Raw genomic sequence first — 27498 nt, 5'->3', positions numbered from 1 at the left:
ACTGTCAAGCAGCTAGATCTTAGGCGTCTGCAGATGGCCTCGTCCTCCTGTCTGCAGCCCCGCCACAGGGCATGGCATGCACACCCACCCCCGGCCCAGCCCTAAACACCGTGTTGGCTGCCACGGGCCACGAGCATCATGTGGTTGCAGCTACACATCCTTTCTCTGGAGGTTTGTACCAGAGGGCCGAGGGACACCACACGCCAAAGCACATGAGGGATATTAATTAAATGAAGGTTTATTTCAAAATTAGTCTTAGGGTGGAAGCTGTTTTTGAGGGCTGGAGCCAGACTACACCATGAGTGGCGACAGCGTCTACCTCCCTCCGACACAGGCAGAGAGGAGGTGACGTCACCAGCCCTGCCCCTCGGTCATGCATCCAATGGTTACTAGGACTAGAAGCCAACAGCAAAGGACCCCGCGCATTTGCTCATGTTTAATCCAGGTTAAGCTATACACGTTTAAATACACGGCGGAGGCTACGTGGTGTCATGCAGTCCCTGCGGTGGGATGACTCTTGCTCAGTGACCTCCGCAGCAAGGCTGCTCCCAAGGGCAAGGTTAGGTAGGACAGAGCACTGGAAAGAGAAGAGGAGAGAAGGGATGTCAAAGCAAGTGTGTGGCCAGACCTGCCAGCCTGGGGTGTCCGTGGCCGAGAGCGGTCACGCCAGCCTCTCGCCTGCGTCCTGAGCAGAGAACTGCCCCCTTAGAACCAGGGAAGGATGGTGATCACGTGTCTTCCTTCCAGAAGGAGGAAGAGCCAGGGATAGGCGATTGTTCAGTGTAATGATTAACTGCATGGTCTCTGCTGCCCATTTGCTTGGGTTCACATCCTGGGTCTTGCTGTTACTAATTCTATGACCTTTGGGAAATAAGTTCTCCTACCTGTGCTTGTTTCTTCATGTATACAGTAGACTGTGCCTCTGCCTACCCCACAGGGTTGCTCAGAGGCAAATAGAAAGTGCTCAGTAAATGTTAACTAGTTTTATAAATTCACTGACATTTCAGTGGATCGTGAGGGGTAAAGTCTAGCTCTCGGGCTCCCGGACTTATAGAACCCATTTCTACACACCTCCTTTGAGTAATGGGATACTCTTTTAAAACCTTTAAGAGTCAAAAGTTCTTCCCAATGTTTAGCCTAAATTCATCCTGCAGAAATTTAATATTAATCTTTCTGAGCCTTATGGAAACAATACAGCTCAGAGGTTCTAAACTGAAGTCCACAAGCCTTTGGAAGCTGCGCCCAAGGTTGTGCCTGTGGAGCAAAACCTAATGAAAAACAGAATCTGGACAATGAATGACAATTGATGGAGAGTGTTACACAGTCAATGTTTGTGTCCCCCCAAGAATTCATGTTGAAGCCCTAACCCCCAGTGCAGCTGTCTTTGGAGATGGATCCTCTAAGGAGGGAGGGTTAAATGAAGTCATATGGGTGGGGCTCTGATCTGCCGGGATTAGTGTCCTTGTAAGAAGAAGCACCAGAGCGCTCTGGCACTCTCCCCACACACACAGAAGAAAGGCCATGTGAGAACATAGTGAGAAGGTAGCTGTTTACAAGCCAAGAAGAGAGCCCTCACTAGAAACCCACTTTACTGGCCCCTTGATCCTGGACTTCTACTCTCCAGAACTGCGAGAAAATAAATTTCTGTTGTTTAAGCCACCTGGTCTTCTGTTTTCGCAGCCTGAGCAGACTAATACAGATATTAATATCCCCCAAAGAAAGACAACCAGGTAATAGGTCTCTCAATGGAAGTTTACAACCACTGATAACCTAAAACTTATAAAAAATTTTGTGGACAATTGTACACTGAGCTCTCTGGCCCTGCCTGGTCTGGTCTGGTGTGGACGATCTGAATGTGATCAATCCTCTAGCTCTACTGGGCAACAGGAAATACAAAAGGTTGAAGAACGTATTAAATGAAACCATGAGGACACAACTACTGAGGAAAGGCCGGAATGAGGAAATGCTATGGGGCAAATAACCTGGTTTCTCTAAGAAATAAAATACAAAGAATGAGAGAGAGGAGGGAAAGGGGAACCTATATATATTAAAAGAGATTTAAGAGATACATTATGCAATTGTAATATATGGACCTTCTTTGGATCCTGATTCAAACAAATAACCTGAAAAAAATTTATAGGAAAATCAGGGAAACCTGAACACTGGTTGGGTAATCAAAGATACTTTTTTTTTTTTTTTTTTGGCCATGCCATGAGTCATGTGGGATCTTAGTTCGACCAGGGATCAAACCTGAGCCCCCTGCAGTGGAAGTGTGGAATCTTAACCACTGGCCGGCCAGGGAAGTCCCTCAAAGATACTTTTACATTTTTTATTTTTCTAGTTGTGATCATGATATTGTGGTTATATTTTAGGAATGTACATTGAAATATCCATGGATGAAAAATATATATAGTGGTTGGTATTTGCTTCAAAATAACATGGAAGAGAGAAGTGATATAAATGAAAACTAGATTGGCCAGGAGTTAATAATTGTTAAAGCTGGATGTTAAGTACATGGCAGTTCATCATACCGTTCACTCTACTTTTATATATATTAAAAATTTTCATAATAAAAGATGAAACAAAAAAGTTATGAAAGGATGTAGCTAATCATGACTCTAGTTTGCTGCCTTTCAAGTAGTTGAAACTGTTAAAGGTATCCTCTGGCTTTGTTTTTGCCAACTAAATAGCCCAAACCGCAGAGAACTTTCACAATAAGTCTTTTGTTGGTTTGGCTGCTTTTTGTGTGGAGTCACTCTGGTGACTCGGGGGTGATGGAATCTCCTCCTCAGGCCTCCTAGCAACATCCAAAGGCGAGGGCCTCCCCACAACTGTCCACTGAGTTCCCTGGCCCTGCCCGATCTGGCCTGGTGTGGATGCCCTGGGAGGGCTGCAGTGCGGGTTCCATGTGTCTAGCAGGAGTCCTGGGGGAGGGGGCCCTAGAGGATGCTTCTGCTCCCAGAGGCCTGGGCCGCTCTCACCTTTTAAAATGTAGTCCGTCAGCAAAGTGGGCACCTTCTCATTATCCTCCTTCATGGCAAAGAGAACTGGAGAAGGAGAGAGAAAGGAGCTAAGATGCATCAGGGCATAGGGCTCACCTCTGGGGCCAGGCAACCCACCAACCCAAAGTGAGCGAGACAGAGACAAGGAAACAAGACATTCACTGAGTACTGAGCAAAGTCTAGAAGCCTCTGGCAAGAGTCAGCATTCAGCCTGCTGGGGCGGGGAGGGGGCTGCTGGGAAATCCATCAAAAGAGTCAGGGTCGGGGCTTCCCTGGTGGTGCAGTGGTTGAGAGTCTGCCTCCCGATGCAGGGGACACGGGTTCGTGCTCCGGTCCGGGAAGATCCCACATGCCGCGGAGTGGCTGGGCCCGTGAGCCATGGCCGCTGAGCCTGCGCGTCCGGAGCCTGTGCTCCGCAACGGGAGAGGCCACAACAGTGAGAGGCCCACGTACCGCAAAAAAAAAAAAAAAAAAAAGAGTCAGGGTGGCCCTGTGGATGAGGTGACTTCTCTTTTATCCTTTACTTTTGGTGTGTGTGCTCATCTATAATTTCCACATCTCCTCCTAAGTATGTATCTTTAATGATCATAAAAATAAACAAAGCAATGTAAAAAAGGAATCAGCTTTCAGATGCAATCCAAATGTTAAGAATAACAGCTGTCACGTCACCGAACCACCGATAAATCTGTCCTTAAAGACATTCTATTCGTATAAACAGATATTATTAGCAGAGTTCTCACCTCCAGTTTATTAACTGCAAATGAATTTAATTTCACAAATATTTTCTACTCTATGCCCAGTACAGCACTAGAATTTGTGGAAATGCAAGCGTATTAATGACCCTCAAGGAGCTTACAGACTTCTTGTTGAAACAGGATATGACCTACACCTGAAGCAAACAATAGGGAAGTGAATAAAGCCTAAAGGCTTTTTATAAAAGATTTTAAAATAGATTTTTCTGTTATTAAACTAGGAAGCATCTTCTCATATTCACGATTCATGTTGTGGAAGTCAGCTTTGTAGAAAATCCTTCAAGGAAATACCTGGACCTTGCTTATACTATCAAAAAGTGAGGGCAGGGGTGGGCTATCCAACAATAGAGTCATTCATCAGTGGATGCCTTAAGTAAACTATGGTGTATGTAATATATACACGGTCTCATACAGCTTCATGAGAGATGAGAGCGATCTCTGTATACAAGACATACTTAAGAATGAAGAAAGAAGGCTGCAGAACTTTATGTATTAATTTTAAATGAGTAAATAATACATGCTAATATTCATAGAAAAATCTGGAAGAATGTGCATGAAACCGTAAAAAGCAGATACCTTGGAGTGTGAGACCCCGGGCGTTGTTCCCTTCTACGTGATATCTCTACAGTGTCCGGTTTTTTTCCATGAACATGTATTACTTTTGGCAAGTGGAAAAAACACTAAAGATCAGCTGGCCCTGATAGCTGGGGTCAGGAGGCAACCATTACAATGGAGGGACCCCCCAGTCCATTCCTAGGTCCTGTTTTCCATTGATTACCTGGCCTCGTTGCAAGTCAGGGTCATGGAACTTGACTCCAAAGCTCAGGAGTGGGTGAGGAACAGAGCCTGATGGTGGCATGAGTCTGTGGCCAACTCCAGAAAAAGACTGGACCTCAGGCCATCCAGGCAATGTTTTCTTTTCTTTCTTCCGTATTTTTAGACATGGATTCATTTCGATGTAATAGGCTGAAAATACTTTGCAACTGAGCACGAGCAGACTAAATGCTGCCCACCAAGAAGATAGGCGTAAAAATACAATAATTGCACTCAGTCAATATGTGACTAAGGTGATCTCCAAAATCCAAAATTTATATAAATTGCCCAGTCCCCGGAGACAGTCTTTGGCCTACATTCTTTTTTTTTTTTTTGCGGTACGCGGGCCTCTCACTGTTGTGGCCTCTCCCGTTGCGGAGCGCAGGCTCCAGACGCGCAGGCTCAGCGACCATGGCTCACAGGTCCAGCCGCTCCGCGGCATGTGGGATCTTCCCGGACCGGGTCACGAACCCGCGTCCCCTGCATTGGCAGGCAGACTCTCCACCACTGCGCCACCAGGGAAGCCCTGGCCTACATTTTTGACTCAGGAGTTGGGGAAAGAGGAGTTGTTATTCATGAACCCATACGGGGATGTGCCCAAAAAGAGAGCTTTCATAATCTACAGGAGAATTGGTATTCAGGAAAATTGGCAGTTTTATTTTTAAAGGGATAAAATATTGGAATGTCGTATGTCCATATGACAGAAGAGAGAGCCATAAAAAGGATGTTAACCAAATGTTAACTGATGTGACTGAGATCATGATATGAAATTTTATAGCCAGTATAATCCCAACCATATGGAAAAGGCATAAAATCCTATGGCTGAAAAACACCATACAGTAACCACAGTGAAGGGGACAAGAAGTTACTTATTTTCTTTTGTTCACATTTCTATGTTTCCAAAGTATTCTAACTGATGGATATACTCTAGCCCTAACTTTTAAAATGAACTTGAAATGTGTAAACAAACCCAGTGTTTCTTAATTAAAATGAAAGGATTTCACACTGAATTCCTGAATAGGTATCTGTAATCAATTTATAGCTCTTCCTTTTTTAAAAAGAGCATGATAGAAAAAAAAAGAGCACGATAGAGTACTCTACATATATCAACCTTCATAATTTGTCCAAATTATTTTCCAAATGCTTACTCCTTGTGAAAATACAAACACCTATAAATGTCAGCTCGTTTCTATCTGCTTCCGTTAAAAAAAATCTTTGTGCATATGTATGCAAATAAAGGCGCTCCAAATGAGTTTAGAGGAAGCCGATGCACTTTGAATTTAAAATTCCAGATTCTCAAGGCCGCAGTATCTATTGATGTAGGCAAGATTTCCGTTTACCAGAACCTCCTGCTTTAGTTCTCCAAAACGATAAAAATGAAAACCGTTTGGGCACTTTTAGCGCTGGGCCCAGGAGGTATCTATCTTCCTCAGCCAAACAGCTGAAGCTCCTCTTCCCATTCCCTAGGGTGTCAAATAGCCCTGCAGGGGTCCATTCCCGCTGAGGAAGCAGCACAGCAACGGGCTGTGGGCTGCGCAGCCCGGTTAGTGTGTCACTCAATGCAGTGCACGGTTGCCAGGGAGATGGACGGTCTCGTGATTCACTGAGCCCGTCCCCACATCTCAGCCTAGGATTTTTCTCTTCCTAAAAGAATCAAGCTGACACTGAGGGCTGACACCACGTGCCCCCCGGCCCTTTGCGGGTTGTAGTGTTTGATGTCTATAAAGAGATTTTGCCTCCAAAAGGCTCTTTATCACAGGCTGTTTTCTCCCATAGCTCAGAATGTTTCTTAATATTACTTAACACTAGAGTCAGAGTGGAAGAGAGGAAGCAGTCATTGCCTGGAAGGAAAACCAGACTCTATTCTCTCTAATCAGCCTTACCCCACTCAAGAAACCTTGCTTCTCAGTAAATACAGCCAGTCCCTTAGAAGGAGCTCCCTGCCTTGGGGACACGAGGCAACCTCAAGCTTCAGAAGAGAGAAATGGCAAGGCAGAGAGTGCACAGCCTTGAGACCTGTGGATGAACCACAGAGAGCCCCTGCACACCACTACCACCCTGCCACCGCCCCAGCCTCTTCCACCAGCTCCTTTTCTCTGGCAAGTCTCTTCCCTTACAGGAACCGGGAAAAGACGAGGCAGCTCTGGGTATCGCTGCAGAACTCTTTAATTGTACCCCGTGCCGGGGACGTGATGCAAGGTGTGGAGCACATTTTGACCCATAGAAGCTGCTTTGGGGACACCTCCGGACTGAGATACCACGGGTGCAACTCACAGGGTGGGAGGGAGGGAAATGAGCCCCTGGTCTCGCTGCGAATGGGAGGAACTCACTGTTTGTCAGCATCTGGAGATCTTCCACCGACGGGGGCGAGGCCTTCTTCTCGTAAGGGATGACCGTGTTCAGGTACTAGAAGACAAGCAGGGTGTGCAGCATGTGAGACAGAAGTCCGGCCCCCGGGGGCTGAGATACGGTTGACAGCTTGCATGGGGATTGGACTTTTCTCTAAAAAACACACTCCGTCAAATTTGACGTTCTCGACAACACCCATGATGATGTGAAGGACTTTTTCCTCATTTTTGGAAAATGTCTCTTTAAAAGTAAGACTTTACCATATTAGCCAGGCAAAATGTCCTTCCACTCCAACGGATATATTCTGACACTAGAAACTTTTTGATTATTTAGGAATCCTGGTGAGCTTTTTCTCCTCCAGGCTGAAAGCAGACAACATTCTAAGGGGGTGGGGGGTGATATTTTCTTATCTTCTGCAGTGCAACTTGAGAATGAATGGTTTCTCTTCTGTCAAAATGACTGGTGAGAAAACCTCAACCCTGCCCTGGGTCTGGGATGTTGGGTTTGCTCCCTCTGCTGGAGATGAGGTGCTCCTACAACAAAATCATCTTAGGGTCCAGTGGGATATCAAAGAACACCGGCCAGAGAGACCTGGAAGGTTCTGAGGGAGCCTGGGCGTTGTGAGTGAGAAGAGCTCTAGACCAGGAGGCCTGTGTTTCAGTCCTGGCCCTGCCACTAGCAGCGTGGCCTTGGGGAAACGCCTAATCTCTCTGGGCCTTAGTTCTCACTGCTGTGAACTCAGGGGAGTGAGTTAGATGTTCCTAAAATCTCTTCCCAGGCTGTAGTTCCAGAATTCTAACACTTAGGATTCAGCTACAAATATGTCTAAAACATACACAGTTTTTGTGCCCAATCTCAAAGGTGTCTAGTGACAAACTGGCCTTCTCTGTTAGACTATTATGCATTGCATGAGGGCTGGACCAGGGTTTCCTCATCTCTGTACTGCCCTGAGCAACAGAGCCTAGCACATGGCAGGCACCTGAGAGCCAGAAATGCAAGCCACTTCTCAGGTGAGAAGTGATTGACTAAACGGAGCTCAACGGGAGACCCCCGCAGCGCGGGTTACAGTCAACAGGGCAGCTGAAGTGAAGAGGCAGTCTTGGTGGGATTGGCTCACCTGGTGGCCCAGTGTGGCGGAGGTAATGAAGCTCTTGGATGGGATCTTTCATGAAGTGGATTCCCCTTTAATGCATTTTGTCCTGAAAACAACTGAACTCATAGGTCTACAAGTAGTGTTGAGTTTTAAGTTTTATCCAGGTCCTCTCATATTAAAGCTCAAAAAACTTTGCCTTTAAAAAGACACTTTCTGTTCCTCCTTAGAATGGAAGAAATTGTTAGGACATTTCCCCCTGCAACCTGGCCCCGTGCAGGGATAATTCTAGTGAATCAGCATCCCCTGCTCTGTTGGAGAGACCAAGTTGCAAGAATCTGGGAAGGAAGCTGGGAGCAGGGAGATGGGTTGTACCTGCTTGTCAGTTCCTGAGGGGCCAAAGGTCTGGCGGATGCCGCTCTGCAGGATGTTGGAGATGCCTTCCATGCTGAAGCGCTGGGGAGGGGGGGGACAACGAGACTCAGAAGGGCAAGTGCTTCCTGCTCATATTCATTGCCCCAGGGACACCTGTGTCCTCCCTAAGCTACCTGGACCCGTCAGCTTCCACACTGTCCCAGATCCGGACCCCGATTCTGCGACTAGAAAGCAAAGGTAAGACCTGGGCTAAGAGACAGGCCAAAATTTCAGCCTGAGCTTTGCAAGAAGCAATAGCAGAGTCTCAAAGACTCTTATCTGAGTAAGTGCCTCGGGCGATGAGACCCCACCCCCCCCACCCCCCCCACCCCCCGCCCCGCACTCCTGGGTTTCCTCATTTCAGCCTCCATTGTGTGCACAGAAAAATAAAGCAGCAGAGGGAAACTTGGACAGATGAGGATGAAAATGTCTCAGGGAAGAAAAAAAAATGCCCAGCCATTGGGAAGGGCAGGTGTAAAACGACTGTCCTCATCTGGAAAGATTTTTCCAAAATGCATCTGCCCGGGCCCAATTCAGTAGGTCTGAGAGGGAGCCCAGGAAAAGGTATTTTGAAAAAGCTCCTTAGCTGATTCTGCTGAGCTTCCCTGATGGAGAACCACTGGTTAGAAGAATCTGGTCAATATCACTAGGCGTCATAATGTTCCATCCGGAAACACTCTATGGACATCCTAAAGAGATGAGTCAGGACCCTAAGCTGTGCTGGTAGCAGGCTCATCCCAGGGCACAACTCCTTTCAATCCTAAATGCTTTCACCCCACTTTTTCAGATCTAGCTTAAGAGAGCACACGCCATAGTCACTTATTTTCCAGTGTTACATCCTGTCTCCTCCAGTTAGACCGGGCGTCCTCTAGGGGGGCAGAGGACACGGGTGGGCTCTTCTCCCTCTCGTGGCCCTGCTGTCTGCCAAGGTGTCCTTGCTCATTGTCACGGCTTAGGACAGGTCTGTCTGGGGTCACGGCAGGGCTGGTCCCGGGACCTGCAATGGGGAGCCCGGAGGCGTGGGTGTGCTTTGTCCTCGTGCCGGGCTGTCCTCTTACCTTGAGTGGCATCTGGCTTCCCTTCTCTATCCGGCTGCTCTGCAAGCTCAGCCCTTTCTCTTTCCGCCTCTTCTTCATCAGTTCTCGCTGCTCCTTCTGCTTGTTCTGCACCTCGATGAGCACCGTGATGAAGGAGTTCTTCACTTCCTTCTCGAACTCCAGCTCGTCCCGGCGGGCCAGCTGCTGCACCAGCTCCTCTGAAAAGTCTCGGATGGCGCCCTCCACCTGGTCCAGCAGCTCTGTCAGCTCAGACCCAGACATGTGCCTCAGTCCTGCAGGGGTAGACCATCCTGCAGGGTCACTGCATCAAGCCCAGCCCACTGGAGAGGCTCCCGGGGCCCTGGTCGCCTGACAGGTCTGGAGCCCCCTGGCCCCAGACAGTTCCTCAAAGGGCCATGACAGACCTTCACAATTTAGGGGCGTGCCAGCAGGGAGAGCCAGTTATCGACTGAGGAAGAGAACATCATCTCGGGGAAATGAAGGAGGGAGGAAAAACAGCCCCCAAGGACTGTGGACTCTGTGGACTCTGTCCACAAAAACGTATGTGGGCAGACATGTGGTTTTTGATCCCTTGTTCCATCTCCCTATTTCTCCTCTGTCTCTGTAATATTCCTCATGTGAAATGGGTCAAGAATTGGGGGGAAAAAACATGATGAAGGGGTTTGGCGTCCGTGCTGAGGAACAATAGAGAGGTGGTGTTTATTCCCAAAACCTGATCAAGACACAGCCGACAGCAAAATAAACAGAGCGAACTGAGGCCTTCTTTACACCTACTGTCCTGTGTCGCGGTGCACGTGCCCAAAAATACGTGAAACATGTAAAGATGGGCAACACGTACAGAAAAATGAAGTCTGGCTTGTTGGTACCAAGTCGTCTGCTACTGTCAGAGAAAAGGAAAGGGAACCTGGGAAGACGGGACACCGATCACTTTGTTTTAAACTCTTGTCCCCTAAGACTTCTTCACCTAAAGTAGATTCGGGAGCATATTTTTGAATGTGCCCCTTCCTAGTGGCATCTTTTGTTTCTACATCAGAATCCATTTTCCTTTCCCTTTCCGCTCCTGCTCTGCCGGGGGATTTGCTGACTTAGCTCAACCTTCCCCTTTAATTTCACTCTTTGGAGCTGTCCTCCTCCTTCTGTTTTTGCCATTTCACTCTGCATTTCAGCCGTTTTCCCGAGTCTTTTGCTGAGCAGTTCTATGTGTGGGACCTTTGTGTGCCGGAGAATGGCCTGATTGGAGCTGCTGTGAATGCAGCGCCAGGGCCAAATCCACTCCATCCCTCCCAGCGGATTCCTTCTGCTGCCATTGCCCTGCCTCTGCTCTTCAGAGCCACAGGGTTTTACTTAGAGGGTGCAGTTCTTCAGATCACGCCTCTATTTTCACCACTATTCTAGTCTATGCTTGGACCTTTATACCCTGACCAGCCTGCCTTCCCTCTCCGTCGTTTATAAGCCCCGTCACCCCCATTCGGATCCGCTCCCAGGGAACGTGTCCCCTCCGGCCGCCTAGTTACCACTATCCCCGCAGATGGATGAATTTTATACTCAGTTTTGCCACTGCTGTTACATCTTTTAATTTCACGCTTCATCCACCTCTTTCTTTGCAGGATCATAATTACCACAAACCTGTGTCAGAGAGTTAATACGATACACAGATTAAGAGTGTGGACTCTGCAGTTAACCTGCCTAGTTTCAAATTTTGACTCCACCCCTTAAGACTTGAATGTGACACGGGGCAAATATGCATTAAAAATAAAAGGCTTAACAAACTCATGAAAGGGTGCTCAACATCACTAATCGTTAGAGAAATGCAAATCAAAACTACAATGAGGTATCACCTCACACCAGTCAGAATGGCCATCATCAAAAAATCTACAAACAATAAATGCTGGAGAGGGTGTGGAGAAAAGGGAACCCTCTTACACTGTTGGTGGGTTTGTAAATTAGTACATCCCCTATGGAGAACAGTATGGAGGCTCCTTAAAAAACTAAAAATAGAACTACCATAGGACCCAGCAATCCCACTACTGGGCATATACCCTGGGAAAACCATAATTCAAAAGGAGTCATGTACCACAATGTTCACTGCAGCTCTATTTACAATAGCCAGGACATGGAAGCAGCCTAAGTGTCCATCGATAGATGACTGGATAAAGAAGATGTGGCACATATATACAATGGAATATTACTCAGCCATAAAAAGAAACGAAATTGAGTTATTTGTAGTGAGGTGGATGGACCTAGAGTCTGTCATACAGAGTGAAGTAAGTCAGAAAGAGAAAACAACAAATACTGTATGCTAACACATATATATGAAATCTAAAAAAAAAAAAAAAAGGTTCTGAAGAACCTAGGGGCAGGACAGGAATAAAGACGCAGACATAGAGAATGGACTTGAGGACACGGGGAGGGGAAAGGTAAGCTGGGACAAAGTGAGAGAGTGGCATGGACATGTTATACACTACCAAACGTAAAATAGATAGCTAGTGGGAAGAAGCTGCATAGCATTGGGAGATCAGCTCTGTGCTCTGTGACCACCTAGAGGGATGGGATAGGACGGGTGGGAGGGAGACGCAAGAGGGAAGAGATATGGGGATATATGTATACGTATAGCTGATTCACTTTGTTATAAAGCAGAAACTAACACACCATTGTAAAGCAATAAAGATGTTAAAAAACTAAAATAAGAGGCTTGATTCTCCCTGTTGAAAATAAGGGAAGAGACTTCCCCTCTTCCTCACCTCCCTTATTTTTGTTGTTTTTTTTTTTTTTGCGGTACGCGGTCCTCTCACCGCTGTGGCCTCTCCCGTTGCGGAGCACAGGCTGTGGACGCGCAGGCTCAGCGGCCATGGCTCACGGGCCCAGCCGCTCCGCGGCATGTGGGATCTTCCCGGACCGGGGCACGAACCCGCGTCCCCTGCATCGGGAGGCAGACTCTCAACCACTGCACCACCAGGGAAGCCCCCCTCACCTCCCTTTTTCTTTCAGAATCTCTCTCTGTTTTTCAAATATATGTGCATCATTTTAATGGCTAAATAAGCCACTGGCCAGTCTCAGGACTCAGATGTGCTTCCTCAAGGACCTGGGAGCCACTGCTTTGAAAAGTCATCCCCAAGAAAGAAAACAGGGGCCTAACTTGCCACCTGACTCTAAATTGCAACATTGTAATGGGTTGTGTCCAGTTAGCTGTAGACACGGGTTAGATTTCTTTCCAGTTTTGCAATCCCTTTAGTGGGTTGACTGTGACATGCATCAATTCAATAATGAAATTGTTTTCATTTTCTCAGAAAGAAAACCTCTACTTCTGTGGAGAGGTTTTCTGGGTGGGGAGGAGATTTTATTTCTTAATTATATTTCTGCAACGGTGGCCTTGGAACAAGTCACTTACCCTCTTGGAAACTCAGTTAGCTCAATCCTAATGGGGTTGGCACAGGCATGAAATGAGATTATGCATAGAAAGTTTTAGAACAGCGCCTGGCCCTCCAAAGCTCTCCAAAAATACGAGCTCTTATTATCATTACCATTTGTAGGTTTGTTCATTGATTTCACGGTAGCATCATTGTGAATAGTGGGTTCAGATTTCCTCTACTCGTTCTGCTTTAGTCTTGTTCTTTGGTTTGTTTTACCGTTGTTTTCATTTTTAAAAAAGTTTTATTGGATTATAGTTGATTTACACTGTTGGGTTAGTTTCAGGTGTACAGCAAAGTGAATCAGTTATACATATACATATATCCACTCTTTTTTTTTTTTTTTTTTTTTTAGATTTTCCCATATAGGCCATTACACAGTATTGAGTAGAGTTCCTTGTGCTGTACAGCAGGTCGTTTTATCCTTTTAATCTTGCTTCCTCTCCCAGCAATGCTTCTCTCCTGATGTCCAGTAAGAAAGGTATTGCCAACTCCCTAGATCCGAGGTTCTCTTAGTGGCGTGTGAAGCATGTGCCCTGCCTGGCAGAGCTGAGTTTGTCCTCCGTGAGCCCGCCCCCAGAACTCTCACCTTCGTAGGACCAGTTGTTGTTGAAGGTCTGGGTCAAGGCCTGCATCTCCTGCAGGAGGACCAAGTCCGCCTGGGAGGAGGTTTCTCCCCCATCCTCCTCTTCTAGAACATCCTCTTCCTCCTCAGGGTCTGGGGAGTTCTGCATCATTTCCTCAATCTCCTCAATCACCTGGAGAAGGTACACAAGGGAGTGCTCACTCTTCTCTGCTGCAGGGACATCCCAGCTTGAATTCTGATCAGGGAAGGATGTTCCTAATTTGCTGTCTGTAAAATTCCTAAAGCAATATTGTTACTTAATAAATACTGGATAATAATAAAACTAGATCTGACCAAAGGCTTACAAACACTCTTCCTTTGATATAAAATCCTCTCTAATGTCAAACCTCTTCCAAGAACATCATTTAGATGAGTGCTTTTTTGGGAATAAACTGCTCTTTCAGGAAATGAAGCAGAGCTTCCTGGAAGGGAACATTTACTTCAATTTTCTGAGCACTTTCTTTCTAAGTGGAAAGACATTTTATCTACCCAACTCAAACACAAAATCCAGTCCATTCATTGCGATGATGCTTAAGATGGGAAAAAAACCAAAGTGTTCCTAGGATAACTCAAAATGGGGAGTTGCTTTTTTACATAGAGGAAAACAGCTCTTCCTCCAGAATTCACCTGGACAGGAACTAAAGCTGCCCAACAAAAGTGGAAATAAAGATAATGACATAATAAAAGGACAGGTAGGTTCTGGAGAGCAGAAAATCGATAAGAAACCCATCTGTAATCTAGACTCTTGTAGGGGACAGCTCCTAGAAGAGAGAGTAAAATTAGATAACTGCCAAGAGGAATAAGGCTGAACTACTTTGTACATTAATTGTTTACACATAAAGGAAATGGAATAAGCAAAGACCACTTCTGAAAGAAGCCATCCATGAGTCTGGTCAGAACAGTGCATCTATATATTTGTCTGTTCTCGATGCTATGACGGACTCCATCTCCAAGGCCAACTGGTCTTTGAAGTGGGCTCCTTTATGTTAGGCTGGATCAAAGATAAAGGCACTTAGGTCCCCTCCTCTGGAATAATTTCTATTTTATTCCCAAGCTTTCCCATCTCCACTCACAAATTTAAGGGATACTTAGTTTTTGACTACTGCAAGCCACTCATGGAACATGAGCAAACTACACGACCCCCCTTTAGAATTTTATGGCTAAGCTTCTCTTTCAGAGTCATTATCATTGAACTTGTGTCACTGAATTGTATTTCCCCCCAAATTCACAAGGTAACTGCTAGCTCCTGTTCTTTTTAATCTGGTTCCTTTTAATCTCTTGATCCTTATCTGTTTATAGCCCACCTTTTTACCACAGATATGAAAGAGTTCCTTTTACTGAAAAGCATTTTCTGGAACCAAAACTCCTAGTGGAGCTTTTTCAGAACCACTCTGTGAAAACACCTGAAAGGTGCCTGCTCAAAGCAAGTGCCCATAAATAGTTGTTGACTCAAAGGTTGAATAAGGAATCCAGAGACTCAGGAGTATTTTCCCTAAGTAACAAATTATTAAAACTAAAATTAAGTAACTCAATAAAATGTGAAACATTAGATCTTTTTTTAAAAAAAAAACAAGTGTTTCTAATACTTCTTTTGGAAGGCTCAACGTTTTCAGTGTTCTATGAAAGATGAGAAAATGTCCATCACTTGGAAGCCTCTTCTGCCATTTCTATTCTTGTAGAACAGCTATTTGGGACCCTTGTTTAAGTGTCTTGACTCCAAGTACAATGAGCTGCAATAAAGACACTTAGCAGGAAATGAAGGCAGTAAACGCTGAGCCCATCTCTGGCTGTTATCAAACATGGACCACATCCAACACACGTCAGGAATTACATCCCTAATTACAGCAGGTGCATAAACTGAGGCTTAAAGAGACATGAAATTTACCAAAGACACAGCCACCACAAGACCATACATTTTTCTACTGCCTGAAAGGGATGTGGCAGGTATGTATTCAGACTTTTTGTCTATCAAAGGAACTAAAAGTTCCAAGAACTTAGAGAGAGAGAGAGAGAGAGAGAGAGAGAGAGAGAGAGAGAGAGAGAGATTCGTACCTGATCTGCTGTGAGCAGAGGCTCCTCACTGATTCCAGAATAATGTTCACTCTTCTCATTGAACTCTTCCTCTCCTTTCTCATGGATCTGAAAGAGGTGTGGGGTGGGGCATGGAATTCTGATTGACCATCAGCAGAACTAGGATTCTCTCCAGTCTCTAGAATAGATGACACTGACAGAGGCCACTCTGGCCATCCCCTGTGTAAAGAGAAAATCTGAAGAGGTGTGCAGAGTTTCATCCAATTCCAAGCGTACCCTGTCCACACAGCACGCATCACTGGGTCCAGCTTAGAAAAAGACAATAAGGCATGTGTGGCCGGCACCATTCTGACCCATGGGGAGCAGAACTGTTCTTTAACCGACAGACAGGTCGTTTTTACATGAACAAGGAACCTTCCTGAGGTGAGTAACAATGGCAACCAACTCCTGCAGCAAAGGCACACTTGTTTATATAAGGAATTTCAATCTGGGGATCGGTTTCCAGATTTTATTTTATTAGGAATTTAAAGGGGTGGGCTGTTCCAGTGCAAATAATCATGTTTTTAAAATTTGATGAAATGTCATTGTGTCATTGGAATCTAGGCATGGTGTCGTAGCTGATGAAGGATGTACAGAAGCTCCGTTGGACATGCCAACGGAACAACCTAAGCACACCAACCAAAGGACAGACTCCACAGCAACAGCACATACTGAAACATTTGCCACGTGTCTCCAGATTTCCATCATCCCAAGTAAGGCTCTGAAAGCTCCCAACCCTTGAGATTCTAAATGTAGAAGTCCAGCAAGGTATTCACAGCATATCTGACTTTACTGTCGGTGTCCCAGGCGGCCATAGCCTGGTATTGATGTTCAAAACCTGCACAGGATAAGCCCCTAAACCACCTAACAAGCTGTCTGTGTCCAGAAGTCTCGTTTGAAAGTCTTTTAGGGTCTGGCAGGAAGTGCCTCAAGGAAATCTTCCTGCAGACACCTGTCATCCAGGAATCGATTTCACTTGCGCACCAACAGCTGGCATGCTGATCTCCCTCTTTCCTGGGGATTACACTTTTCCTGTTCTAATTAGCACCCGCAGGAAACATCCCAGTTCCAATCCAAGCAATCATGTCAGAGGGAGTCCATCCTCAGAAACTTCTCCCCTCTTCCTTGAACTCCACCTTGGCAGGTACCCCCAACAAAACACATCACCTTCTGTCTACATTTGCTTAAAACTGGGACTATGTCATAAAGAAAAAATCAAATATATCTCAAAGGCCCCCTGCTCTCAACCTGGATAAGGGGTAGGACAGGGAGGTAATGGGATTATTTGAGGGGTTTTGTGCCAGATGGTGACATCTATTTCTGCTGTCGAACCCATATGCTCCTCTCTCCGCCAAGTCCACCACCTGTGGTACCCGCCTGCTTTCTGCAGCTCCCCACTGTGCAGAAGGAAACTCCTGTAGCCACGGTTTGTTCACAACTACTCTCACATAGCAGAACTTTCTTAGGGCTAGAAAGTCCTGTGGTAGAAGTTAGGCTCATGCTGGGAAACAAAGTTTTCTTTTCTGTTTGGATTATTTTTTATAAGCATCTGACAGCAAGTGTGAGTCTATAACCAGAATTCTTTTCATAGTAATTCGATTTTTTAAATGGAATATTTACATTTTCTGAGATGTGGCCAATTTTAGCGAGTTTACCTCACTGGCTGTTAATACTGCATCTTTCAACTACACCATCGCCCTTCCCAAGTCCTCCCTCTGAGCTCCAGGTGAAGGCAGGGGAGAGCTTTTAGGCATAGACCCTTCTTGCTGTTCAGACATTAGGGAAGCCAGGCAGCGGCATGGATGATCCCTAGTTAGAGCCTTCTCTCCCCTCTGGTACAAAGCCTGCTGGTTTGATTTTTCAGGCATGGGTAAAACGAGATTTGAAAATGAATTATAAGCTTGTGAAAGTTACTATGAGTTCGTAGTATCGTGGGAGCTATACCTAACCTGTATGTTCTCAGATCTCAGAAGTCTGCCGCTACAAGATGAAATAAAATAAAAGGAGACACATGCACAAAGTCCTCCCGAGAAAGCCCTGGCCCCTTCCCTCTTCCCCACGTGGATCTCTGCCATCCTCTGCTTTCACTGCATCTGTCCCTCTCCTTTTCTCCTCACTCTGTAGCTTTTGTTCTGGTTCCCTCATCTTCCTCACCCTCTCTAAGCCTGGTCCCATGTTTTGCCTCTATCTAGTGGACTCTGTTCTGCTCTTGTCACTTCTCAACAAGCCCTATTTCCTTTCAATGCTGTTTACAGACTCCTTCCCTTCCCTCTGTTCCTAGGACAGCATCTTGTACAGAGTGTGGAAAGCTGGTGAGAAAGATTTTGGAAAATGACAGCATTTACGTATATTGATAACAGTATTCGTCATACATATTCATACACATATGTATACGGACAAGTGTATGAATACTCTTATTCTTAATATATGACACATGCAGAGAAACGACTGCAGGGAGTTCTTTAGCCTCTTGTGTGGAAACGAGAAGTCTGTCAAATTGGGGCTGAATTTCTCTGTAGACTAAATCTTCAAGTTGTCTCCATATTATTGAAGTGAACTATGGCTCTTCCAAGAAAAAAACCTCATTCTTCTGAGTGACTTCTTCCCAGAATTGAGAATAGAAGACCAAGATCCAGAAATGAGCCTGGCCATACTATTCAGCAAGCTGTTTCCTCCTCCTGCTTTCGGTAAACGGTGTGCCTTTAGGGCTGTAACTTGGTCACTTAAAGCTTAAAAATAAATGCAGAGACTCTTCCCTGGAGACTATGAGAATGCTAAATCTAGGTGCACGGGAGTCTGAGTGAGAATTAAAATGACATCAAGTTCTTGTGTCCAGCAATGCCTATTAACCAGTGTTGTTTGTTAAAGCATTCCAGATGATGCCATTCACAGGAAAGGGAATTTCTACTGCACGATATTTCCCTCCCCTTACCACGACTGTTTCACATGGGTGGTTGTCTTCTTGACCAAATTTAAGAGATAGCGATACATTTTCACCTCCAGTCAAAAAGTAAAAGAAAGAGAAAAAATCACCAATATGTACCCAGCCCAAGGAAAGGGCAACTTAACCCATCTGTGTGGGTTAAGTCAGTGCTTCTATATCCCCAAAGGAAGATGCACCAGAACACAGCAAACAGCACGTGGCAACAAATACTTGTTGAAAGAAGGAATGAAAAGGAGAGGACTATCACCTCCTATATTCAGTCCCAGCTCCACAGATAAATGAGCTGCTTATTCACCTGAAAACAGAAGGATGTCACTTACTGTCCTAGACTCCCATTTCCTCTTGTCTAAGAGAACCACCATCTGCTATCAACTAAAGTTACAGGGATAAAAGAGACCATCTTTTACATCACAGTCAGGAACAGAATAGGTTCATTAACTGAAAAACCCAATTAAAAGTGGAGAATTGTGAATAATAGTCATACATACATACACAGCTCAAGCAGATTATTTTGACCTAAAAACATAAATGTACATTTATTCATTCACCGAGCGCCTAACGTAAGGCCAAGGCCTTTTCTTCCATCATGGGCCTCCGAGTAGAATTTCACGTAGTCTTTCTTGCATCATCCACAATACAACACAACTTTTGTTTCCTGTTTCTGTTTTTGAACAGTAGAAGGAAGGTACGTGGGAGATTGAGCACACGCAGTTATCTCCTGAAACTCTGCTAAAGTGAGAGTAAAGGGATCAAAAGAGAATATCCCACAGGGACAAAGAGAACTGGAGAAAAGACAACAGCAAAAGAGATGCTAGAGGGCTTCCCTGGCTTCCCTGGTGGCGCAGTGGTTGAGAGTCCGCCTGCCGATGCAGGGGACACAGGTTCATGCCCCGGTCCAGGAAGACCCCACATGCCGCGGAGTGGCTGGGCCCGTGAGCCATGGCCGCTGAGCCTGTGGGTCCAGAGCCTGTGCTCCGCAATGGGAGAGGCCACAACGGTGAGAGGCCCATGTACCGCAAAAAAAAAAAAAAAAAAAAAAAAGAGATGCTAGAGAGCAGATGCCAACCTAGCATCCACTAAAAAAAAAGGTACAGCTATACAAAGAGGTATAACTAAAATTCCAAAGGTAGATATAAAATGGAATACCAAAAAGTATTTGATTAACCCAAAAAAAGGTGAAACAGAGGAACAATAACAACAAAAAACCCAGATGGAACAAATAGAAATGCAAGATGGTACACCTAAACACAAACTAGTAATGTTATGTTAAACGTTAATGAACTAAATGCTATGCAAGTGAACTAAACACAATAAACTAAAAAGCACAGATTATCATTGTCAGACTGAATATAAAAGACCCAACTACATACAATCTATAAAAGACACATTTTAAAGACGCAGATAGATGAAAAGTAAAAGGATTGAAAAAAATGTATACCTAATAGCACAAGAAAGCTGTTGTGGTTAAATTCGTATCAGACAAAGCAGATTTCAAAACAAGGAGTATTACCAGAGATAAAGAAGGATATTTCATAGTGATAAAAGGGTCAATCAGGAAGACATAACAATAGTAAAAGTGTATGCAGTTAATAACAGAGCTTCGAAATATATAAAACAAAAACTGACAGAACTGAAGAAAGAAATAGACAAATCCAGGGTAATAACTGGAAATTTTTAACACTCTTGTCTTGATAATTGATAAAATAAACAGACAAAAAATCAGAATATAAAGAATCCAACCATACTATAAACCACCTTAATCTAGTTGACCTTTTTAGAACATCACAACCAACAATTGCCAAATATACATTCTTCTCAGTGATACGTAGTACATTCACTAAGATACAACATGTGCTAGGCCATACGTCAGTCTCAATATATTTTAAAAGATTTAATTTGTACAGATTTTGTTCTCTGACAAAATTAAATGAGAAATCAATGACAAAATATCTATAAACATTCTTCTAAATAACCCATAGGCCAAAAAAGAAAGAGGAAACTGGAAAATATTTTGAACTGAATGATAATGAAAACATACCACATCAAAATTGTGGGATTCAGTTAAGGCAATGCTTAAAAGAAATTTTATTGTTTTAAGATGCTTATGTTATTACTATGGACTAAATGTTTGTGTCCTCCCAAAATTCATGTTGAAATCCTAACCCCCAATGTGATGGTATAAGGAGGCCTTGGGGAGGTGCTGGGGAGGGTGGAACCCTCATCAGTGGGAGTGTATTTCTATAAAAGAGGCTCCACAGAGCTCCTCTGTACCACGTGTCCTGTGAGGACATAGTCAGAAGTTGACAGTCTGCAAGCTGGAAGAGACCTTTTACCAGAATCAACCATGCTGGCACCCTGATCGTGGATATCCAGCCTCCATAACTGTGAAAAGTAAATTTCTGTTGTCTATAAGCCACCCAGTCTGTCGTATTTTGTTATAGAAGCCCAAATAGACTAAGATCATTTTTTTAAAGTTTAAAATATGACCTAAGCTTCCACTTTAGAAGCTTAAAAACTAAAGGGTGAAGTAAAACCCTATTTTAAATACAAAGAAGAATACAATCAAGTTAAGGGAAGAAATCAACATACTAGAAAATGAAAAAACACAGAGGAAAAAAAAAAACTGGTTCTCTGGAAAGATTAATAAAAGTGATAAACCCAAAAACAGACTGATGAGAAGGGGATGAGGGAGAGGGACAGAGGAGAGAGAAAACACAAATCAACAATAACAGTAATAAAAAAGGGAACATCACTATAGATCTTACTAACATTAAAAGAATGAGAGAATATCATAAACAATTTTGTGGTCAATACTATGACTTAGATTAAATGAATAAATTCCTTAAGAAACACACTTTACCAAAATCATCTCAGGAAGAAGTGGAAAATCTAAATAGCCCAATATCTTTTTTTTTTTTTTTTTTTTTTTTTTTTTGCGGTACGCGGGCCTCTCACTGTTGTGGCCTCTCCCATTGCGGAGCGCAGGCTCAGCGGCCATGGCTCACGGGCCCAGCCGCTCCGCGGCATGTGGGATCCTCCCGGGCCGGGGCACGAACCCGTGTCCCCTGCATCGGCAGGCGGACTCTCAACCACGGTGCCACCAGGGAAGCCCAACCCAATATCTATTAAAGGAATTGAATCTGTAATCAAAAACTTTCACGGAGAAAACCCCTGGTCCAGATAGTTTCATTGGTGTAGTCAATCAAACATTTAAGGAAGAAATAATACCAATACAACACAAACTCTTTCAGAAAATAGAAGAAGAAAAATTCCCAATTCACCATATGACATTACAAGAAAAGAAAATTAAAAAGAAAGATTCCTCATGAACACAGATGCAAAAATCCTTAATAAAATATAAACAAATCAAATCCCACATTATGTGAAAAGGATATCTATCACAACTAAGTGGGACTTATCTTAAAAATGAAAGGTTGGTTTAATATTTGAAAATCAATTAGTGTAATTCATCACATTAACACTGATCTACATACATAAATTGTTTTATAGATTTAATACAATCACAGTTGAATGTCCAGCAAGTTTCTTTGTACAAATTGATCAGGTGATTCCAAAATTTATACAGAAATGCAAAGGACCTAAAACAGCCAAAGCAACTTTGAAAAAAAAGAACAAAGTTGAAAGTCTTATGCTTTATGTCAAGACATTATTATAAAGCTACAGTAATGAATATAGCATAATATTGGCATTAAGATAGACACATATATCAGTGAAACAGAACAGAGAATTCAGAAATATATCCACACATTTAGGTCAACTGATTTTCAACAAAGGTGCCAAGACAATTCAATATGGAAAGGATATTTCCAATGAATTATACTAGAACAACTGGATAGCCATACACATGAACCCTGACATTAACCTCACACCATATACAGAAACTAACGTGAAGTGGATCATAAACTATATAAGAGCTAAAACTACAAAACTTCTAGAAGACTTAAGAAAAAACTCTTAGTGACCCTGGGCTTGGCAATTTCTTAAGTACTACATAAGAAGCACAAACTATTAAACACAGATGAATAAACTGGACTTCATCACATTTAAAAAACATTTGCTCTTCAAATGTACTGTTAATAAAGTTAAAAGACAGTCCATAGACAAGAAGAAAATATTTGTAAAACATACAACAGAAAAAGGACTATACCTAGAATATATGTGTTAAAATAAGTAAACAAAGAGGCTATTAGACTGAGATGACTTGAATGCTTCAGGAGTCTCCTAAGCAAACCAAAACCTCTAATGCCTCAAGGTTAAGAACTCAAACCAAAGGACAGCCACTCACAAACAGCCACCCAGACTTTTCCAGATGATACAACCACTCAAGCTACAGCCAATCAGATAATTCCTTCCTTTGCTTCCACCTCTTCTCTGTAAAAGTCCTTCCTCTAGCTCCTGTCGATGGAGCACTCCTACCCACTTTGGGTTTGGCATTGTCTGATTCGAACAGATTTTTGCTCAGGTAAACTCTCAGAAATTTAATATGCCTCATTTTATCTTTTAACATGAGGAACTCCAATGACTCATTACTAAGAACACAAACAGCCCTCTAAGAAAATGGGCAAAAGATCTGAACAGGCACTTCACCAAAGAAGATGCATGGGCTGTGAATAAGCACATGAAAAGATGCTTAACATCATTTGTTACCGGGAAAATGCAAATTAAAATAAGATACTACTATATACCCACTCAAATGACTAAAATCAAAAAGGCTGTCCAGGGCTTCCCTGGTGGCGCAGTGGTTGAGAGTCTGCCTGCCGATGCAGGGGACACGGGTTCGTGCCTGGGTCCGGGAGGATCCCACATGCCGCGGAGCGGCTGGGCCCGTGAGCTATGGCTGCTGAGCCTACGCGTCCGGAGCCTGTGCTCCGCAACGGGAGAGGCCACAACAGTGAGAGGCCTGCGTACCACAAAAAAAAAAAAAAAAAAAAGTGAAAAAGACACTTACAATATGACTCAGACATCCCACTCGTAGGTTTTTACCCAAGAGAAACAGAGACATGTCCACAAAAAGACTTATACGAGAATGTTCATAGTAGCTTCATTCGCAATATTCAAAAGCTGGAAAAAAACCAAATGTCCATCAACATGTGAATGAATAAGCAAATTATAGTATATCAATATAATGGAACACTACTCAGCAATAAAAAGGAATGTACGTAGATACATGCAATAAAATAGATGCATATCTAGATAATTATATTGAGTTTAAAAAATCAGACCGAAAAAAGAGTACATGCTGCGTGATGCCACCTATACAAAATTCTAGAAAATGCAAACTAATCTATGATGACAGCAGCTAGTTGCCTGAAGATTGGGGGGTGAAAGGGAAGAGTGATGGACATGCAGACATGCTCGCTATCTTGATTGTGGTGATGGTTTCACAGACGGATATGTCAAAACCTATCAAACTGCACTCTTTAACATGTGTTGTTTATTGTATGCCAATTATCCTTCAGTAAAGCTATGATTAAAAAGGAAAAGTAATATACCATGACCAAGTTGCCTTTAATCTCAAGAATGCAAGGTTGATTTAACATTTGAAACTCAATTCACGTAATTCATTACATTGACATAATAAAGGAGAAAACTATATAATCATCTCAATAGAGGCAGAAAATGGAAATAATTCATCTTCAGAGAAATAACAAGAAACCATGCCACAATTTAAAGTCATGAGCTTCCAGGTCAAAAGGGCCCATGGATTATAATTCATCTGAATGAAAAAATAAAGCTCACTCTGAGGCACATTACTGTAAAAGAAATGAGAAAGGAAAAAGAGAATATTCTGAAAGCTTCTAGAGAGAACCAAAAGAGAGTCACATAGAAAAGACAAAGAATCAGAATAGATTCTAAATGGGGCTTCTCAATCGTCACTGAAAGCTGGAGGAAAAGATAATGATGGCTTTGCAATTCTGAGTAAATATTCACTTGCAGCCTAAAATAACTCTATCAAGTCAAATTCTCAATCAAGAGTATGATGGGAGAATAAAGACACTCTCATCTATTCTAACAAATATATTCCTCTCTACCCTTTCTCAAGAATACACTGAATTTTTTTCACCAAAACAAGGGAACATACCCAGAAAAATAAAAGCATGGCAGTCAGAGGACAGGAGAGAGAGCCATGAAGATTTCCCAGGACAACAGCTGTGCACCAGATCTAGAGTACAACCACATTAGTTTATAGCAAAAAGATGGAGGGTACTGGTTTGGATTTTTTTTTTTTTTGATTGAATTGGAAGACTATCTGATTTTTTTAAAACATATTATGAGATGTAGAGTTCACTCAGAGTTTGGGATTGAACTAATGATAGATATACAGGAAGCTAAGCAAATGAAAAACCAAGGCAATTCTTCACTCCAGGTTAAATAAGAAGTCGTACAAGAGAGGAAATATTCTTATAGAACACTACATGATTCAGCAAGAAATAGTATTTACACAGTTACCCTAGTGTGTACTTGTAATATTGATTTAATTGGTGACAAGGGGGAAGGCCAAATGTGAGTATTTGAGGTGATGCGAGAGACTTAAATCTTATCTTCCATAATGGACAACAGCCAAAATTATTCATTTTAGATAATCAAAGAAGTAGTAACATAAATGTGTTATTTAGAAAATTGTAGGTACCCGCCAAAAGAAACAGCTATAAGAAGTCGAAGTGGTTGCCTCCATGGAGCCAGGAAAGATAAGTCAGAGACTGCTGTTTATATTTTTTGTTGTCTCGTATTATTTTAAAAGTATTATTTGACTTTTAAAATTACACACATGTGTTACTTTGATTTTATAAAAGCAAAAATGACTGTCTTTGCAGTCATAACCCTACAGTTTCCATAACATTTCATGACATTAGTTACAGTCACAAGGACAAGCATGAACAGGTTTGGGAACAAACACAACTGATTCTTGGCAATGAATTAAGTGGAAGAAGAGATAAGACTTCCCAGAGAGAAGCCTACCAGTCGTGTTCATGCCGCATGCCAAGGGCTTTCGGTTGGCATGTTTTACAGAAGCAATACAGAGCACTGGTTATATAGCAAGTCGTTTAAACTGATGTCAGTGAAAAGAGCTTCTACTGTAATGAATCCAGATAATAAAGGAGGTTAAAATAAAACAACCTTAATCCATCCACTTTTGCTACGCCGTCCATTTCCCGTGGGTCAGATGGAGAATATTCTACAAGGAGCAGAGCTCAAGATCATCCTTCTCAGGGTCATTCAGTTTGCCCTGAAATATTAACCCTCTTGAGGGAAATCTGCAAGTGAGGATAAATTAGAGTCCTTTTGAAGGGTAGGCTATCTTATATATACTTTGGCTTAATCCACAAAATGAGTTGGAAAGGTGGCAAAGGAGATAACAAAGCAAAATCTGCCTTTTGCACCATGACGGACCTGATTTCATTTCAGTCACTAGGGTTATTCCATTATTGCCTATCTTCTCCTTTGCATTTTGGGTAAGTACTAAACACGATCCATATAAGTACCGCAAGAGAAAAAAAGCGCTCGGGAGTTCAAAACAGGACCTGAGACATCCCACATCCATGCTAAGTAGGGTTGAAGCAAATCTCTTTGTTTCGAAGTCTATTCTTGCGGTTTTAAGTATTTTGGATGGCTAAGTATTAGAAGAATTAAAAAGGGTATTCAGCCACCTTTTCAACAAATCGGCCAATTGCTGATCTCTTTGCTGTGCTATTTTGGCCAATGATCTGCAGAAATGTCGTCCAGTAAGGGAAATCTGGTTCTCGCTCTTCCTTGGACTCAATCCTGGAGCACCTAGAAAGATCAGATCCACCTCCCACCCTCATTTGCTGTGCGCACAGGATTGTGACAGCCCTTCCTGATAAGAAATTGTCAAATTTCCTTTATAAATGAAACTAGAAGACAAAGCAACGTAGAAACAGGCTTTTAGCAAGGACAGAGCCCTTACGTGATTTAGCTTTCTATATGTATATTCAGCTAGGAGGGGCAGTTTGGATATTCTGAAAGGTCACGTTCCATAACCTATGCAAGTCAACTCAAAATAAGTCTTCTCTTTACTTTTTCAGAAGTCTGTAGGCTACTTTCCTCTTCGGCATCAGTAACCACAGACCGTGACTCAGGTCCAGCCATATAAGTGCCTGTTTAATGAGTTTCATAAAGAATTCCTCCCCGTTGCATGGTCACCTCACTATTATCTGGGTCCCCACTCTGGCCATTAGCCAGGCCCTGAGCTGGTCACAAGTCTGTCAACACTTTTTTTTTTTTTTTTTTTTTTTTGTCAACACTTTTTGATGGGACTGAACTGTCCATCTTAGATGGGAAACCCTGATTTTTTTTTTTAACCATCATTATTCCAACACAAAAAAAGCCCATTATATTCACTCTCCTCTCTTACTTCAGATCACCTTATTTTGCGATGATGAGCAACAGAAGTGATCTGCATTTACAGTCTTTACAATCACTCCAATCACCTCATATACCCTGGATGTCCCCCTTCATCTTATTTTTCACTTCCTCCACAACTCCTGCTTTCCCAGCAATGATGTCGAGCTTCATTACATAATGGGGAAGACCGTTGCATTACTGAATGTTTTTCTAACTGGAATCCACAGCTTCTCAAGCCCTGCTAAGCTGGGGGCCCCAGAGAGGTACCTCAGTTTCAGAGCTGTTGCCATTCAGAGCCTCCACGTTTGGGTCCCTCCAGTCTTCTGAGAGTGAAGGGATGTAATTGTCTGTCAGAGCATCCCAAACCCTGTAAACAAAGAGAAGCTCTCATTAGCACACATCTGTGGCCTGGCCTGGCCTGGAGGAAGGAAGAGCTGGGCCAGGGGAGGAGAGAGGCTTCTGTGTGTGCCAGGCTGAGATCATCTGCCTTCCAGCATGCAGGAGCGAAGTAGCTTCAAAACTGAATTTCAGGCATTACCAGGAGAGAAGGAGCCAAGAGAAGAGACCCTGGCCAGGAGCCTCAGTGCCA

General features: G+C 43.3%; 1 protein-coding gene across 3 annotated transcripts in view; it reads right to left on the bottom strand.

The window, feature by feature from the left end:
* Positions 1-222: 222 nt before the first annotated feature.
* Positions 223-27498, bottom strand: part of FEZ1 (fasciculation and elongation protein zeta 1) — a 40839-nt gene continuing 13563 nt past the window's right edge. For all 3 annotated transcript variants that reach the window (XM_060017721.1, XM_060017720.1, XM_060017722.1), the window contains exons 3-10: positions 27177-27276; positions 15563-15649; positions 13475-13643; positions 9479-9750; positions 8382-8462; positions 6898-6973; positions 2982-3047; positions 223-577 (exon numbers count right to left, since the gene is read on the bottom strand). In XM_060017721.1, coding sequence (XP_059873704.1) covers positions 561-577; positions 2982-3047; positions 6898-6973; positions 8382-8462; positions 9479-9750; positions 13475-13643; positions 15563-15649; positions 27177-27276 — 868 coding nt within the window. In that variant the 3' untranslated portion in view covers positions 223-560. The remainder of the gene's footprint in view (positions 578-2981; positions 3048-6897; positions 6974-8381; positions 8463-9478; positions 9751-13474; positions 13644-15562; positions 15650-27176; positions 27277-27498) is intronic.

Source organism: Delphinus delphis, chromosome 8 (assembly GCF_949987515.2).
Source record: "Delphinus delphis chromosome 8, mDelDel1.2, whole genome shotgun sequence".
In the NCBI taxonomy this organism is placed as follows: Eukaryota; Metazoa; Chordata; class Mammalia; order Artiodactyla; family Delphinidae; genus Delphinus; species Delphinus delphis.
Note: the sequence above shows the minus strand (reverse complement) of the source record. Positions and strands in the feature narration are given on the sequence as shown.